At 44.7% G+C, this 18,340-nt stretch overlaps 1 protein-coding gene across 7 annotated transcripts in view; it reads right to left on the reverse strand.

The window, feature by feature from the left end:
• The window catches only part of MICU1 (mitochondrial calcium uptake 1), an 84,355-nt gene that overhangs the window by 22,649 nt on the left and 43,366 nt on the right, over positions 1 to 18,340 (reverse strand). For 3 of the 7 annotated variants that reach the window (XM_048311345.1, XM_048311339.1, XM_048311340.1), the window contains 4 exons: positions 17,607 to 17,672; positions 16,322 to 16,436; positions 7,581 to 7,663; positions 2,538 to 2,735 (listed from right to left, as the gene is read on the reverse strand). In XM_048311345.1, coding sequence (XP_048167302.1) covers positions 2,538 to 2,735; positions 7,581 to 7,663; positions 16,322 to 16,436; positions 17,607 to 17,672 — 462 coding nt within the window. Of the gene's footprint in view, positions 1 to 2,537; positions 2,736 to 7,580; positions 7,664 to 16,321; positions 16,437 to 17,306; positions 17,313 to 17,606; positions 17,673 to 18,340 lie in introns of all 7 variants that reach the window. The other 4 variants (XM_048311343.1, XM_048311341.1, XM_048311344.1 and 1 more) reach the window with 2 other exon arrangements.

Below are 18,340 nucleotides of genomic sequence, written 5' to 3' on the forward strand. Positions count from 1 at the left end.
CTCTGTGAGAGTTTCTGCTGAATCTTAGCAAGAAATATGCATGGATATTTTGACCAAAAAAAAAAAAAGAACCAAAATCAGTAAGAGGAAAGATAAAGTGGGTTCAGATAGTCAGAAACTATTGTTCCCCCTTCAGTCAGCAGAAAACAGCTCTCAAGTGTATGAACTGCAGAAATGCCTGGATCCTGGGCTGAAAGGAAAACAGCTTTTAAAAAAGGTTTTTCTTAAAGTAGATTTCTTTTGGAAGAGACAAAGCCAGCATCCCAGTTTGAGAACAGAGGCTCTGGGTCACTCAGGGGCTGCAGCTGCCCCAGGAGATTTTCAGACCTGCATTTCCCCAAGGACTTCCCTGGAGCTCTGAACATGAACAAAAACTGGGTTTCAAATCAACATCCCAGCTTCAGACCATGCTCCAGGTTTTACTGAGCCAGCAAAGGACGAGTAGATGAGGGAACAAGGTTTCAGCTGAGCACCACTTCTCACGTCTTCCTGATTCACATGGGTCAGGGTAAACCTTCTCTTCTCAAGAGACATCTCCTCACCAATTAGCACATTTTTTAAGCAGCTGAGTTCATTAGGGCACTCCATGGGAAAGGAACAACACAAACCCACCAGACACTCCTACAAAAAGCTCCTTAACTGTGAACAAACACATCAAATGTGAAGCAAGGAGAAAAGGTGGGAGATCATGTCAAAAGAGACAAAAGCTGAAGAGGAGAGAAGCCAACGCTGAGGACAGAAATAGGCCTGTTTTGCCTAAATCAATGAGAGCTACGAACACGAAAATCAGGGCTTTAGGACCATGAACTCAGGGAAAAGTTAAGTTTGGCAGAACAGACCCATCAATGTTTCAGTGGAAATGAGTATCAGGAATGCCAAGCACAGCCTGGTGCTGTGCTCAAGGGTGCTGGCAGGGAGTCAGTAACGATGCCTTTATGATATTCAATAACTTACCCAGACATAAATATCTTTTACTGTCCCCCAGTTAATAACTAACCTGTTAGAAAAGCAACTACTATTAGCCAGGAAGACACACAGTTGACTGAAATCATTAAAAACTAAATTGTCACAGGAGGAAAAGAAGAGTAAGTACCATGAAACTGGAAAAAAAAAAACCCATTGCTTCTTAATGAAGGAAGTGGGGACCCATGGAGGGAGCACAGGGTCAGGGACACTTCAGTGCCCGCCCCTGGAGTGAATATGGCAGTGGAAAGCCAGAGGATAGAATTATCTCTGTTACTCTTACCTTTACATTCAAGTTACAGCTTATGTTTCTTCACCTTAAAAAGTATTTTACTCGTTTCAATTTGCAGAGGCACTGAGGAACTGACCCAGTTCACAAAGAACATTGTCTTCAAGCAGCCTATTCCCCCTGCAAAGGCAGGGCCACACCACCTGCTTTAATGACCATGAAATGAAGGCAGTGACCGGGGCAGTTGCCTTCACAAAAATAAAATAAGCAGTCCTTGGGTCAGTTTCTTACTTGGATTTGTAAACTCCAAATAAAAAAAGGAATAAATTCAGTTTAAAATTGAAATGACTGACTTGATAAGAACTTAATAAAATGCTGATCACACAACCTGAGCATGTGAGCAATAATACACCAGACTGCAGCGACAGAGCTCTGAATACCCTTCTCTTAATAGGTTGGGGGGATCTTGTACACAAATCCCGATTTCCAATGCAAATAAAAGCCTGGCTTTGCTCAAGCCAGGTTGAACCCTGGAGCCTGATGCACTGATGGGCACCATTTCCAACTGAATCAGCTCTACTTGGGAGCTGAGACACAGACCAACAAGTCCCCTGTTGCTATCCTTGTACTGATGTTACACAAAAGAGCCAAATTTTGAAGGGTGATGCTTAAATTTAGGTCATGTGACTAGGAGCAGGAGGCTGAGAGCTGTTGTTAAAACTCAGGGTAATGCAAATTAAAAAGGAGACTAAATTCAGAAGAGATGAACAACATCTCTTATAAAACATGTTAATCCAGGACTGAACAACAGATGTCACATAATGGAGACCACCTATTTAGCAGGATTCAAACAAGGCTTGAACACTTACCCACCAGAAACATTCAGAACAATGAAGCAAACAGAAAAGGTGGGGACAAAAGCAGAGATGAAGAGTTTTGGGGATGTTATAAATCCTGGTTCTTCAGGGCACAGCTCACTGATTAGGACCGAGACAAACCTTCCTCAGCAAGGTTGCAACAGGCCACGCACAACTGCTGTTGTTTTTTCCTTCAATCATCTCAACCATCTCCATCAGCAGTGCCAAGGCAACAGCCAGGCATCTAGAGGGACACACACCCGGGATGTGCTGGCTGCTCCAACTCCACAAGAGCTGGAGATGTTCCTTGGGGAGTGCCCCAGGCACTGAAACGCTCATCATGAATTTAAGAGGTTGGATCTGTGAGTCACAGCTGGAGGAATTCCCCCTGTACCCTTCCCAGGCTCGTGCTCCTCCTCCAGAAGCCCCCTCCTGCAGCACAGCCAGTGCTGCACTGCCCTCCCCTGTGCAAGAAAACCACCCCAAACCTCGAGCTTCAGAATGTCGTGCTGCAGCTTGCGCTGGAAGTCCAGGAAGTGCGAGATGGTCAGCTTGCCCTTCAGGTCAGCCCCGAAGAAGTAGGTGGTGAGGGCGGAGTTGAAGCCGGTTTTGAGGGTGTTGCCGGTGGTGGAGCGGTCCCGGTGGCGCATGCCCATGCTGGTTTGGGAACGGATGATGCTCTGCACCTAAAAACAACACGGGCAACGTCACAATCAAAACCATACCAGCCAAGTACCAGGAGGAAGTACTCCATGCTCAGCTGTGGCATCCTCCTTTCTTTTCCTCCTAAAACAATTCTCAAAAGACACAACAATTCAAAAATTTGGCTGAACTTAAGAGAATCAAAGAATGATTCGGGCTGGAAGTGACCTTAAAGACCGTCTAGGTTCCAAAACCCTTCCATAGGCAGGGACACTTTCCACTAGACCAGGTTGCTCCAAGCCCTGTCCAGCCTGGCCTTGAACACCTCCAAGGATGAGGAGTCCACAACATCTCTGGCCAACCCAGGGTTTGTTTTCTTCAGTCCACTTTAAAGAAAGAAGAGAATCAAGTGCTTAAAATGAGTTTAGGGAAACAATTCACCCAGTCTGCAGATAAACATTCTAGTGCTGATCCTACCCCTGGTCAGCAGAGCAGCTTCTTCCCAGCAAAACCCCAGGAGGTGAGAAAGCTGCACCAATCGTGGGGAAGAAAAAACTCCTTGAATGTTTTAGAGCTTCCACTCCTTTACAGCCCATCCCTGTAAGCTCACACCAACCCCAGTTAGCTCACAACACATTTCCTTCCCACTTGTGCACAAATCCTGGGGTTTCCAACCCAAGGGCACCCTCTCCTTGCTGCCTGCTGCTCTCTGTCACAGCTGGAAGTTCCTCCATCCCTGGGGCTGTCCCACCCAGCACAAAAGTCTCTTCAAAAAAACTTCCCTCCCCCACAAAAGATGCCAAAAAGTTGACCTTGAAGGATGTGACAGCCTGAAAATCTAAGAATGTGTTATTTTAAGTGTTCTGTGCAAATTGAAGGGGGCAGCCAAGCGAAATGCAGTCATCTCCTCTCTCCACCCTCAAATACCTCACTGAACTATCCAAGTCGATCTGAGTGATTATTGCTGGGATATGAGAAGCCAGGCTTATTCTCTGTGTAGTAACTGATCTCTTCCAACAAGGCAGCAAAAGGATTCATATTAAGGACAACAAGTTTGAAAAAGGAGGGGGGAAAAAAGCCACCTGACAACAGAGGCTTCCCAAAGCTCCAGCAAACACCGCTGCTTTGCCATCAGCCTCTTCCCCCTGCCGACAAAAGTTGGAAGGGAGGCAGAAAAGCAGCTGCCAAGAGCTCCAGCTGTCACAAGGACGCCAGAACCTCCTCACTGAGGTATTCAGCATGTTCAACTTTTTCCTAATGAGAGAGTGAGTGCTGGAACAGCCCCAAAGGGGATGCTCTGGAGGAAAATGCTGTGCTGTTGCTGCTGGGTTCACCTTGCTGGAAACCCTGCATCTGAGCCAGAGACTGCTGGCTGTTCTTCTGCCACAAGGAAAATCAAGAGGAAAAAAGTACAGAAAAGAGGTTTTGAGGCTTTTTGGTCCCCATGATGTGAGGAAGGGTGTGAGGTGACCTAATTGTGGCATTCAGTGCCAGAAGGGAGCCTGCAAGAAATATGGAGAGAGACTATTTACAAGGGGTAATGGCTTCACACTGCAAGAAAGGAGCTTTAGACTAGATATATAGAGGAAATTCTTCTCTGTGTGGGTGGTGAGGCCACAGCACAGGGTGCCCAGAGCAGCTGCGGCTGCCCCATCCCTGGAAGTGTTCAAGGACAAGCTGGACAGAACTTGGAGCCACCTGGGATAGTAGAAGGTGTCCTTCCCCATGGCAGGGGGTTGGAAGGAGATGATCTTTAAGGTCCCTTCCAACCCAAACCATCCAGGAATTCTCTTATATTTGCACTGTAAACAGCAGCTCCTTAGTTTGCTTTGTGCTCCTCTGTTAACTGTGAGCTCTGCATGCAGCACATTTTGGAGACAAATATTTATAAACTGTCTGAAGCAAGGCAATTTATGTCCAGCTTGGAAAACTGCCCCTGTTCCTACACGAGTGTTTACCACACTGCTGACTGCTCCACAGAGCAGCTTTTCCTGGGTGTTATTTATATGGAATCCTATGGCTCTCTCTTCCTCTCCCATCTCTAACAAGTGTCAGACAGATTGAAAATCCACCTGGGGGCACTGGAGCCAAAATGATTTAACCAGTCCCTGTTTTGGGTAATCCTTTTAATGCCCAGAAAGGCAGGCACCACTGCAAGGAGCTGCCCTCACACACACCTCATCAATTGTACAAGGATGTGGAGCCCTGAGATGCTCCGCTGTTTTTTGTTCCTATTTCAGACTGTTTGTGATGTTTCATCTTTTGTACCAAATGAGGGGGAAAAAATCAATTAAAATAGTTAAAGACTCAAAGAGAAATCACCAGTAACACTGCCTGCAAGTTCACTACTTTTCAGCCAGCTTTTATTTAAAAATAGAAGAGCAAACTAACAATTTACATGCCAAGGGATGAAGAATTGAAGACAATACTGATGCAGGCACCACATTATTCAGGACTAAGCACTAACCACCTGCCCCAACTGGATAAAAAACCTGAAAGTCTTCAGTAAGGCCTGAATAAATTCAGTATTTTTTAATTAGGTAGTTAAAGCCTCCAACTTAGTCACATATTAGCTAAATTACTGAAGTAATTTTCTTTCCTGATGAGGTTTTCAAATATCAGTGAGAAGAGGGACCTGCTGTTGGCTGCCTCCAAAGACCATGTGTGAGGGAGGGGTAGGAAGTTCATTCTCACATGCTCACAGCCAGCAGGGATGGAATGATGCTTCCCTGATAATCCTTTTCTTCCCCTTCTTATGCCACCCATTCTCCCCAAAATGATGTTGCTCTTTTAAACTGCTGCATAATCCCCTGAGAGGGCCAGTTCCAGCTGCTCCTGCCAGGTAAGATTTACAAGACAGAGCTGCAAACCCTGCCATCCTTCATGCTCCTCCTGAGGCATTTCCATAAGGAGTGAAAAAGAGGATTTTTCATCTAAACAATTGTTTGTAATGTTACATGTGTGCATAACGGGATGTATGTGCCTCCCACTGGAGCTCTGCTTGTTCTTGCAGCAATTCAGTATCTTCACAGGTATCTTCTCATTTTCCAAAACATCTCCTTCATCCTGTGACTCCCAAGCTCTGGAAGATCAGCCTTCACCCAAATATTCTGATGCTAACCAGGAACTTTATTCCTTTCTATACAGGCACTAACGCATGTAACCAGCTTAACAAAAATACCGTCCCCATCCTAAGGGCTTTTAAGTGACTTAATGCATGTATAACTTTCCCTGGCCTACTGGATGACTTCAAATCATTTATTCAATTTTGTACCTTCATCTTCACAGTGATTAGGAAACATTCATCCTGTAGAAATGTTCCTTTTTCATTTTACACGGCTCTAATAAAAAAGCCAAACATGACACCTGTGTTAGCACCTTGGCGTCACTGCATTTTTAGTAGGAGGTTAATCATTCTCTGCTCTTCTTAAATTCATCTATCTCCATAACTGATTTCATTCTAGAACATTACAACTACCATAAATCACCTTTTGGACTGTTCAGTATGATCACATAGCTGCAGTGGAGTGCTATCTCCATGCGCTATGCAGATAGAAGGAAGAACAGCAATTTTTACTTGGGGAAAGGAAGGAAAGGAAGGAAAATGAACAAAACCCCACGTTTACATTTCAAGCTGTCAAGTGAAGTGATACCAGACTGCAGATAAACACACTCCAGTCTCCTCATAGTCCAAAGTGTGCATCTAAAACCCTGTACTTACCCAGATATATTCCATGGCTCTGGAGCAAGCTCGTGATGATGACATCATACATACAGATAATAATTTAAGGAGGATGACAGCAAAAGATTAGAAGGGGAGGGTAATTCAACAGACCTCCTTTGCCAATATATAGCAAGTGGCACTTGCCACTTATAGCAAGTGCCCCAAGCACGACCTTGCAGAGACTCTTCTGCAGTTAATTACTCATTGAGCCAACTGATGAGTAAGAATCTGTCCCTCGATTCTCCAGGGCTGCTTTGTTCTCAGGTATCACTTTGTAAGTGCATTTAAATTTCCTTTTATGAATAGCACACACAGGTGATTCAGGATGTGATTTCAGGATGTTTATAAGTTCCCAATATCTTAAGGCTAGAAATAGACAAGAAAAATCACACTCTTCTGCCTGGGGAGGGCAAATCTTTTCCCCACTGACAGCTCGAGCCTTCAATCTATTCTCAGTCAGACACAACCACAAATCACAGCTTATAGGAGGAGCTCACCAGTATCAGACATGAAGGCTGAACTCATTAAAAAACCCTCAGCAAAGTTCCTGTTGATGAAGCCTTGTAAGAAGTAGAGGACTAATGAAAATATGCTCTCAATAACACGTTTTTGGATTACACTAGAATAAGTGGATAAATTCTCCTCTGAAGCAGACTTACCTTGGCTATTCTCTGAAGACAAATAAAATTAAGGAATGCAGTAGAAGCTGTGAAGGAAGTAGGCTCAAAATCCCACTATATCAGTAGAGTGAAAAAAAGTTCTTTGCCTACTTTGAAGGTGACTTTTTGTAAGGGAATGTTACAGAATCATAGAACGGTCTGGGTTGGAAGGGACCTTAAAGCTCATCCAGTTCCACCCCCTGCCATAGGCAGAGACACCTTCCACTAGACCAGGTTGCTCCAAGCCCCACCCAGCCTGGCCTTGAACATTGGTGACAAAATCACAGGAAACCTGAGTTTGTACTGATGGTTGCTCTGGTTGAATGAAAAACTTTGTCTTGAAATACTCAGTTTAAAGAAACAAACAGCAGGCACTGAAGCAACACAGCAGAACACAGAAGGGAAAGGTGTAAACCAGCACTAAGCACTAACATAAAAGGCAGTAACATCACAGAGGAATGCTGTGCTTATGGCTACGATGCCACAGCACTGATTGTTCAACTTGCCTGCTCAAACTCCTCCATGTCCACCTCGCCATCACCGTTCAGATCAAACATCTTGAAGGCGATTTCAAAATTCCTCTGGGGAGCTATATAAAAGAAACAACAACAAAACACAAAAACCAGTTAACAAAGATACAAAAGCTCAATTAAAAAAAAGGCACAAGTTCTGAATGACTTTATCCAAAAGTAATTTGTCTAATTCTTGCAATTTTAGCAAGGAAATGCATCTCTTAGGAGCCTCTAGCTATGAGCTTCACGGTGCTCCTTTTACCAAAGGTCTTGGTAAGACCTAACAAGGAGTTGAGAGGAGGAGATATTTCTAGAACATTTATTCTATTTACAGGTGGAAAAAGCTGGAAAGCAAGATGCCATCTGATATTTCTAATGACAGTTAACAGAAAATGATGCTGCAGCAAGAGCTCCAGCCCGTTCCATACAGTCGAACACCGGTTTGGCCAGAGGATGTTCCTCAGGCACTGCACTCTCTGTGCTTCCCATGGGTGAGGAGCAGACCTGGAATTTGGGCAGCTCTCAGCTCTTGCCTCACTGTACAAATTTAAACAAATCATGACCACCCTTGTCTCAGCCCAGTCATGACACGGAGATAAGGCGTGGGCGGGAGCTCACGAGCTGAGATGCTGCCGTACCTCATTTTCCATTGCATTTAGTCTGTGCTGTCACGGTTTATTTAGTCAGAACTCTGCAAAAGCATCACTTCTCAGCCAACCACGCTCTTTTCCCTGCATCCCACCACAGAATTTCAGTACATTTCCATTTTGGGCTCTGTAACCCATGACCGTTTGAAGCTACAATGCAGTGCCACAATTTTTTCCCAAATTAAGTTAATATAGGAGGATTTATCATGCTCTGCTACTTTTAAATACACACCTCCTACAGGAATTATGGTGTTTGCTGGGATTTCTAGGGAATCCTCTGGGCTATAACTAATGTGAAGGCTGTCGTCCTAAATGATCAGTTAAAATGTAGCTCCTTTTTTCATTTCCCACCCAAATCCAGTGTGGATCACTGGTGAGGTTCAGCCCTCTGTAACCTCATCTGTGCAATCAACTTCTAATATTTCTTGTGGATGCTCAAAGAGTAATGAGTCTGTGGGAAGGCGCTTCCCAAATGGGGGCGGGAGGGGGGAGACAAAGAGGAGTCACTCAGACAAAAGGAAATTAATATGGAATTAACTGAACTGGATTTTGGATGTTAGTCACAGCTCCAGTTCAAAACTTCTACACTGTGTTTTCCCCTTGCTGTAATAACTATTAGCACTTTATCTGGAAAGGATTCAGCAGACAGGTCAATGAGACCCCTTTTCCCAAACACTTTGTGCCCAAAATAGATGAATAAGGGCATTGGGGCTGATGCAGGGACAGCCTGTCACTGCCTGCCTGATATACACAGCACACGTGGTCCTGCTTTTATCATCCCCGCACTTCCAATTTCCCCCTGCCACTTACGCGGGCTTGGAATTCCAGACACCACGTGCAGGAGCAGTGTCTCCTGTGACCACAGGCACGGCCAGCAGCACGTGGTGGGTCATCCCCCCTTCCACCCACATCCCTGCTGTGCCTCCACACAGCCCCTCCCTCCTGCCTGCTGGGATGGGGAGACCTTCACTCGCTGTCCCTTGTTAACTCAGCGTTAACTGACCTGGGGACAGCCAGTCCCCAGCACTACTTTCATAATCTCCCCAATGATACATCTAATTTAAGGGATTAAGCCTCCTCTGTTCCATCCAGCATCTCCAGTGATTAATTTACCATTTTCTTGAAGAGCAACAAGCTTCCAACTCCCCCCTTAATATTTCAGTAACACGTGCAATTTTATTCTCCTTAATTGCAAGTGCTGCACGAAAGCCTGGAGGAAATTTCTTATTATTAGCCCCAAAATCTGGCACTTCGTGGAAAGATGTTTCCTCTAGGAAGAAGAGGAGGAACAGACAAAACTCTCATTTAGTTACAAGGTTCTAGATAAAGAGCAGACAACACATCTTTCTTACCCCATTGTCTCTGCCAGGGTACATGATATTTACTTAAAGACTGGAAAATCTGTTACTCCTTGTGAAAAACTGTCACAGGTTCAGGGTTTTTTCCCTCCTTTTTTAAAGGAAATATATAATACCACATCCCATTTCTACAGACACATGGTGAACAGAGCCAAATACTCACTTGTCCCTCACAAGGGCCATTTCTCTCCTTTTCCATCTCTAAATACACATTTCCAGGAGCAGTGTATCAAAGCCCCAGAGGAGAACACCACCTCCAAAATTAAAATGAGCAGTTCAGCATCGAAAATCTGCAGGGTCAGATTTTCTAAGGACAGGGAAGGGTGGCTTTAAATTGGCAAATTCAATTACTTCATTCCTTCAGCTAATAAATGCCATGGCTGGTTTCTCCCTTTGATCTACATATCCAGCTCCAATTACCTGTAATGACACTTCAATCCAAACAGCGTGACCCTGAGCCAGGGGAACCAGAGGGCACTGAAGACAATTAGCTCATCCCACTCCTGCTCAGGAAGGAATGGTCATTAGAGATTTACATCCCTGATGTCCAGGACTGGATTTATGGGGCCTGGGTGAGATGATTTCTGCCTTTCCCCTCGGCTGACCAGGATTTATGTGGGAAGAGTTGCCCCGACAGCAGCCAGTCTCACTGTGCCCACCTTGCCCATTACATCAGCCTGCACAGCCTCCATTTCCCTTCCTCTTCCTGCACTTATATCCTTCAAACTTACAGGCCATAAAAGCAGCAGACACCAGACTGCCCAGCTAAATGCAGCCTTTCTCTCGCTCTTTTGTTTTGCCCCCCAATTTTACCATTCCCAACTGCAGCGTCTCTAAATTTCCCCGCTGCCTCCTTAATTAAGATGCCTCCAAGCAAACCCAACATTCCTCCTGCAGTGGTTTCCAAAGCCATTTAAAGGGCTGTTTGGTATTCATATGGCATGATGCCTGTCCTGATGGGGGAAAACCACCTGTGGATCTTCCCCAAGTGCTCTGCTGCATTCTCAGCTCTCTCTGATTGTGTGAGCTGTCTCCTCACCATCCTTTCTGACATTATTAAAAATCAAGACTATTTCATTGCGACTGATATCCCTTGAGCAACAAGGCAGAAACTGGTCAGGGCAACTGCAGCTTCTTTTTTAGCTTTATTTCTATCTTTAGACCTTCACGAGAATCCTCCAAATCATTAACATGGAAGCATGGAATGGTTTGGGTTCACAGGGACCTCAGAAATCACCTATTTCCAACCCCTGCCATGGACAGGGACACCTTCCATTAGGCCAACATGAGTGAAAACATGGTACTGGAGCCCACACCACTATCAGTGAATTCCTAGCTTGGAGATATATGGAAAGATCAGGTTGAAGTGATCCTTTGGATCCATAATCCCACCAGCTCTCCACGCTAAGTTGGTTTTTCAACTAACCCATGAATTAGTGCAAAGGGCAATTAACATTTTTTTTGATTCATTTGTTCCAATCAAATATTTGGGGACAGAAAGAGAGCAAGAAAAGCAGAAGCCAAACACAGGAATGTTAGAGGGATAAGTGACCTCCACCACACAACAGATAGCAAGCAGCAGCACTGACCACATGGAAAAAACCCACTCGGATCCATCAGGGTAAAGCCCCCGGGAAGCTCTGAGGGATGAGACCAGTTGATCAGGCATCTTTAAGCCAATTATGCCATTTTAAACTATTTTCAATTATTCAATGGACCAATTTGCAGCACTCAATTGCTCTTTACTGCCCTGTACTCTCAGCAGAAGCAACGCACTCTGAAAGACATTAAAAGCTCGCTGGTGAGAGAGGCCACATTTCCCTCATTTTGTGCTCAGTTGTGATCTTCTCTTTCCTAAAATCTCTACATTCCACCCTTGGAGACACCTCTCAGCACATCTTCCCCTCTGATCTCCAGCAGAGGAACTGCATTCTAGGAAAGTACAGTTTTAACACGCTTTTGGAGAATACCTGCTGCTTCGTTCTCTCAGAGCTGGGAATTTCTTTGCCAAAGCAGGGTGATTTTTTGGTGATGTTACTTAGAGGAAGTAAAACTTTTGGCTACCCCTTTGGAAACACTGGAATATCTCATCTTTTGGTGGGAATTTAAACACAAAGCAGCTCATGGACTCCCAAGGCTTAATAACTCCCCAAGAAATTCCAGTGTGGGAAGAAAGATCAAGAATTCAGCTGGGAAAAATCAGTCATTTGGAGTTAAATATCCTCTGGTTGCTTCTTTCCCATTTATCCTGAAATTAAGAAAAATAGATGTGCAAAGGCCACAGCAGCCTGAATCAATCCCAAATTAACGCAGTCCTCCTGAAGCAGAGACAGCTATCCATAGAATACAGATGGCTGAGCCTCAGCTGCAGTAAATATAGGGAAAAAAACCCATTAAACTTAATGTTGCAGATATTTTCCTTTCAAATTATGCCACTATTTCAGAAAATGAATCCAAATCACACCAAGTTGGTGGTTTTTTAATGTTAATCAATCCAGAAATGTAAGTAACAGGCAGCTAAAAAACTGAGCCCACAGTATAGAGACTGGGCCACAACATCATCAGTTCTAAAGGAAAAATGGGTTATTTCTTCTCACAAAGAAGGATCAGCATTAACTCTGAAGTAACACAAGTGCATAATCTTGGGATATTGGGAGAAATTCTTCCCTGTGAGGGCGGTGAAGCTCTGGCACAGGTTGCCCAGAGAAGCTGTGGCTGCCCCATCCCTGAATCCCCATCCCATCATACCACCCACACCCAAGGGATGAAGAGATGAACAGAGGAAGACCAGGTGAAGGATGCAGGCTGACAGAGCCTCCCATGCCCTAATCCCAGTTTTCAGATCACTAGGGAACATCCCAAACTACCAATTGTGAACAATCATTCCCATTTCTGTCCGTCTGTCCTTCAGCATGGCACAAGTGGGATGCCAAGCCAGAGAGCGCTCCCTCTGCCAGGAAGCAACCAGGCTTGTGTTTGGAAGCTGGGATATTCCTGGGAAGATGCTGCTCAGATACTGCTGGAAATACCACCCAGCAGTGACTGGGCTGGCAGAAAGGCAAGGAGACATCCCTGCACCAAATAGTGTGGGTGGGATGGACCCATGTAGGGTCCTGAAAGGCCGAAGATAAAATTAACATGAACAGGACTATGAACAAAAATAGTCCTATAAACTCAAAGCAACCTTTTCTTGTAGAAATGAGCCCTGAGGCAGAGGGCAGAGCAGGATTAAACCACCACTGGCGAGGTAACAGATCTCACTCGTGGCAGGGATAGGGCTGAAGACCTTCCTGTCAGCCAGGAATAAATACTCAGAACGGTCATGGTCCAAAGAGACCCTGGAGATCCCAGTGTGGGAGAGCATGTCCCTCCGTCACGGGGACACGCACAGAGCTCAATACCTGGCCACAACATAATTTCCAGAGTTAGATGGCTTGGGATTCATTCCCTACACACAAGACAGAAAAAACATCATTGAGGTGGATCTAAGTGAGAGTTACCTGCTCTGATGGGAGAAGGAGCTGCAGGTCTGCTATGAGAGCCCTGGCAAAAGGCTAATTACTGTGGCTTCAGCCAACGTTATTTAGCCCTCCTGCCAGGAGGATTAAATCCAGACACAGCAACAGTCCAACTGTGCAAACAACACCAATTTATTCTTTTAATGCCCAGCTCCCTTCAGTACCTGTTAACAAAGGCAGAATTAGTGTGCCTGGACAACGGACCCCATTTGCTTGGAAACTGCAGTTACTGGCAATGGAAAAGCTCTTTTTCTCCTTCCTCCACTTGTTTTCCAAGTCCAAAAGCAAAAACCTTTTTGGTCAGGGGAGCCATGTCTTTGTTTTCCATGACATTCGAAGGATCCAGGGGAAATTCCATCAGAATTTGCTCATCTTTCTACCTCTGCCCCAAAACACGAGGAGCAGCTGAAGCAACAGAAACCAAGGAGTTTCCTCAAGGCCCCTCAGCGCTCATTGCCTTTAACAGAAGGCTGGCTTTCTGAAGCAGCTAAAAGCTATTTTATTAGTCGTTTTAAAAATAAATTTTCACAGAAACACGGCAACCGATGAGAACAGACAGTGCTGGAGTGAGAAATGGCTCGTAAATAAGATACGGTGACAGACTCGTTTTCTGAGCAATGTGCAAACAGCTGCCTGCGAGTAACGTGAAATGAAGCCCCAGCCCTCTCCCCTCCTCTCCCTCCCCATTTCACAGAACTCAGCTGGAGGGAGCTTCACGTCAAGCTGCAAAGACAACTGAAACCATGAGTTTGGGGAAAGCACTCCCAAAGCCTGGCTGAGCACAATGACACAGAGCCCTCGGGGCTTCTTGTTTCCCAAGCTCTCACTGATCAGTTTGGAGTCCAGTGAGCCAGACCAGACCAGGATGGATCTCTCCCCATCACTCTCCCTCCTGGCCCCCAACCCCAGACCCAATCTCCCACTCCCCTTCTGATTATCCTGCTTAGTGCTCAATATGCCACCTTCCTTTCCTAATATTTATTAGGTTTTACCTACTTGATGTATCATCTACAGCTCCACCTTGTCCGGATACCTCCTTAATGTTCGGGTTATTTAAACAACACAGGGAGAAAACCAATATTCAACTGTCACATTTAAGATTTACCTTCCTTATTCTAGTTTATTTACTTCCTAGGGAAAAGAACCCATTCAGGAACTACTGGATTCCTGCAAGGTCATGTTCAGTAGTCAGAGAGCAAACCAGTGCAGTGTAACAGTGAGTTTTCTATTTAGCCACAGGGCAAGGTTTGCTTGGGAGTTTATTTTGCAAAAGCAAATGCTTTAAAAATGAAACCCAAACTCTTCCTCTGTGGAATCACTGTTTGACAGGAGCTCCAGAGACATTCCTCCATCTGCAGTAATCATTCAGCAAACTCCCCAAATGTCTAAAAGTCAGCCTCAAAGCCCTGAATTTTTTTTTTCCTCCCTTTCTAATTTTCCTTTTTGAAAGCTCCTGCCTTGCCCACCCTTCACACGGCTCCTCAAAGCACACACCACCCAGCTCTGTCTCCTCATTAATCTAACTCCCCCGTAATTGTGGACACGCTTAGAAGCCCAAGAACAAGAGGAAAGAAACCCTGTCCTTCCCTCGCAGCCTCCAAAACAAGGCTGGCTGCTCCTCCAACACAGGGTGGCCCTTTTCTTTTATTCTTACAACAAAAAAGTTAAAGCAAAGCAAGAACAATTTCTCTTACTGCTGCCTGTGGAAGCACATGAAATTAATTTTGTGCCCTGGGTACTTGATTAGGGGGTTGTTCACCACCAGCACGACCATAAAAACAAGGGCAAGAGTGTCTTCCAAACCACACTCAGTAATGTGATACCAGAGGTTTGAGAGTTCATTGTCATCTGTGGAGGCTCAGATGAAAAGCCCTCGTTACACAAGTGAATACGTGAGATCATTTTGGCACAGCCCAGATGAATGTAAGAAAGGAACAGCAAAGATATTAAGAGCCAGTTCTGAGACTCGGTCAAATAAAAGGCAGATTAAAGTCATAAAACAAATTCCCTGTCTTGAACCAGCTTTATCTCTCTGTTTGTTTTCACAACATGAAGGTCACACACAACTCTGCCCCTGCCACGTCCATCTGACAACAAGCAAGACCTTGAGCATTGCTGCTTCCCAGGAACAGATCCCCAGTAAATGAAGAGCTGCCTCTCGTGTCTCCTGTTACAACATGCAAGAACATGGGGCAGAATAAAGCACCTGTTGCTGTGACAAAACATCAGTGATTAACCCAGCTGACTTCCTGAACAGCACTGCGCAGGCAGCAGTGGGCTCTGCCGGTAACTGGCAAGCATCCAGTTTTTAAATTCCACAAACCAGGTCATCATGGAATAGATACTTACAAGATTCGATGGCCAAGTTTTCTCTTTTTAAATCTGAAAATTAAATGTCTCAAGTTCATTTGGACAGTGGCTTATTCCCCCTTACCCCACACTTTCTAATGGGGCTGAAAAACTGCCATTGAATTTCCTGTTTATGACACAGCACCTTCCAAGCAGTCAGAGAAGGTCTGCAAATGAGGTTTTGAGCTTGACTTCCACATGAAGAAAGTCTAGAAATGCCATTTGACATTATCAAAGGCTTCAGTTTCACTGGTTCTTGCCAGCAAAGCAAACTTTTCAGTGCTGGCACTTGGAGTGCAGACAATTTTGCTGGAACAGATTAGCAGACCATAGAAATATCACAAATGCAAGTCAAGTGCAGCAGGGTGAAAAGACAGAAGGTATCTAATGATACTTGTTGAAATGTAAACAGCTTAACTTCTCTCCTCATTGGATTACATCACTCACAAACCTGAGCTCACCCAAGTGAAAATACAGCTGGAAAAGGAAGTTTGGAGGGGCGTGAAACCAGCAAAAGGCTGGAGATCAGGGTTCACCCAAACACAAGAGTATCACATGAACACAGCTCAAGAACACGTCTCCATTTACAGATCTGAACAGCAGGTCAAGTGACTGATTAAAAAAAAAATTGTCACATTTCAAAACGAGAAATAAATCTTCAGAAGCCATGGATCTGCTTGTCTTCCCGAAGCACTGGAAGCTCAGCCTAACCAGAGGAAGCAACAGCGATTGCTCAGCTCGAGTTGCAGGCAATCAAGAAGGCCTTTTAGGGAAATGTATGTCAACAATTGAAAACCTATTGCTTGTGAACCCTGAAAACATAAAAAACCAGGAATTGCAGGGAAAATCCCTGCTGTACTTACTGGAAAGGACCGTGGTGAGGAAGATGTAGTCGGAAAAAGAAATGAGTCCACATTCTCCGAGCGCATAGAAAATGCTGTCCTCATCGGCAAACTTCTCCCTCTCCTGGGATAACTTCTGTTCGTGCACCCGAGCCACACCCCAAAGAGAGGAGAGAAGCACCAGGTCAGACAGGGAAATGGAAGGCTTTATTCATATCCTTACCACCAACAAGCCATTCCATGGACGCACACACCCCTACTAGCTCCATCCATATCCAGTGGACCTTTTCCAGCCTTCGACTCTGTTCAGAAGAGTTCTGCAAAGATCGGCGCTTCCCCATCTCAAATGGGGGATAAGGAATTGCACAGGATTCGTTTGTTGGTTCAGCCCAGCTGAAATACACATAAATAAAACTATGGCCATTTTGCTTAAAATCTTTGAGATTAGTGGTAAAAAAATCAGACTTTAATACAGGATTCAAAAGGGAAATTGTTGTATTTCGGTGACAGTTTTTCAGTGAGACTCTGTTGCAGAAAGGAGCCAAGAAAGGACTATTTGACATGAACGTAAAGTCTGATCGAAGTTATGCAAACCATGTGTGTGTGCAAGCTCACAGGGAGGACCGGGCCTGAAATCAAACTCAATTTCCCTCTTGCTCCAGTTCTTTTCCATTTATCAGCTCACAGTATCTTTCTAAGCTAAAAATTCGAGTCCCTTTGATCTGCAGAACCCCCAAAGGCTGAAAAGGATCCATAAAACTGTTAGGGAATCCACACTGGTGACCCACTTTAAGGACACAGTAGGAGGAGGCACACGCACACAGAGAAGAATTAAATTAACACAAAGGAGAGTAGGGGTGGGTGAGGTTATTCCATGGAAACCAGGCCATGCAAGCACACACAGGCATAGTGAAAGCAAGGCTGGATTTAGGAATGGTTTTAGGAAAAACCAGTGACAAACACCACCACACAAGGGTCCAGCTACACAACTGTCCCCCACCGTTACCTCTGTCTAGCGGAGATCCCATCATATACAAGATAAAGGAAAGAAAACTGGTTAACCAACAATAAAACAAGCAGGCAAAACATCACATCACGTTGAACAGTTAGGCTTGCCAAGAGCAAGGAAAGTTTAGAGCAACCAGGTGGTTGCTGTGACTGGAAGCCTACAGAGATATCCCAGCAAGTGTTAGCTCATAGCTTCTCCACTGTGTCTGCAGCTGATGTCCCTCATCCACCTCAGGTTTTTGGGTTTTAGGGGCTTTTTTGGTTTGTCTGGTTTTGGGTTTTTTGAGAGAGAACTCACCATTGTATGTGATTGCAGAGTGGGGATGAACTCAGTTAATAATATAGATGAAAATTTAACCTGTATCTGGCTCAGGAACCACAAGAAAAGAGACAAAAATAATCATATAGACCACCAAAAAACCTACAGTTTCCAGGGAAAAATAGTTCAGCTCTACTGATCACATAAAATTGTTCCGAGTAACTCTGCCTTCACCACCTGGAGAGCACCAGGAATTTAATAAGTGGTGAGTCACTACCAGTAGACAAAATGCTAATGGCCTTCATTTGATGCAAGATAACAGCCATTTATGCTTATGGGGTACCAGGTTGAAATATCATTTCCTCAAAAATGGTATTGCTTCCATTCCCATCGAGATGGACCCAAAGCAAAAATTATACTGATGCTGACATGAAGAACAAACAACCAACATCTGGTTTTCCTTTGAACCAGAGGGAGGATCTGGGGAGAAAGCGGCTCCTGGTGACTGCTGCTGGAGGTGTTGCCAGCAGCATCTCACCTGCTCCTGTGATTTATTGCCTCTCTCCCTCTGATTGCCTCTCTTGGGCAGCATTTATCATAAACTAGCTATTAGTATCTTGCTCAAAGAATCCCATGAAAAAGTTCCAGAGGGTGGTTTATTAATTTTTATGGGTTTCTTTTCTGCACTTAAAATTCATAGTCAGAATCAAACAGCTCAGAATATTCCTCATAAGAGGAGAGCACAACCATAGACTAACAATAAAAAAGGATAT

This window comes from Corvus hawaiiensis, chromosome 8 (assembly GCF_020740725.1).
Source record: "Corvus hawaiiensis isolate bCorHaw1 chromosome 8, bCorHaw1.pri.cur, whole genome shotgun sequence".
NCBI lineage: Eukaryota > Metazoa > Chordata > Aves > Passeriformes > Corvidae > Corvus > Corvus hawaiiensis.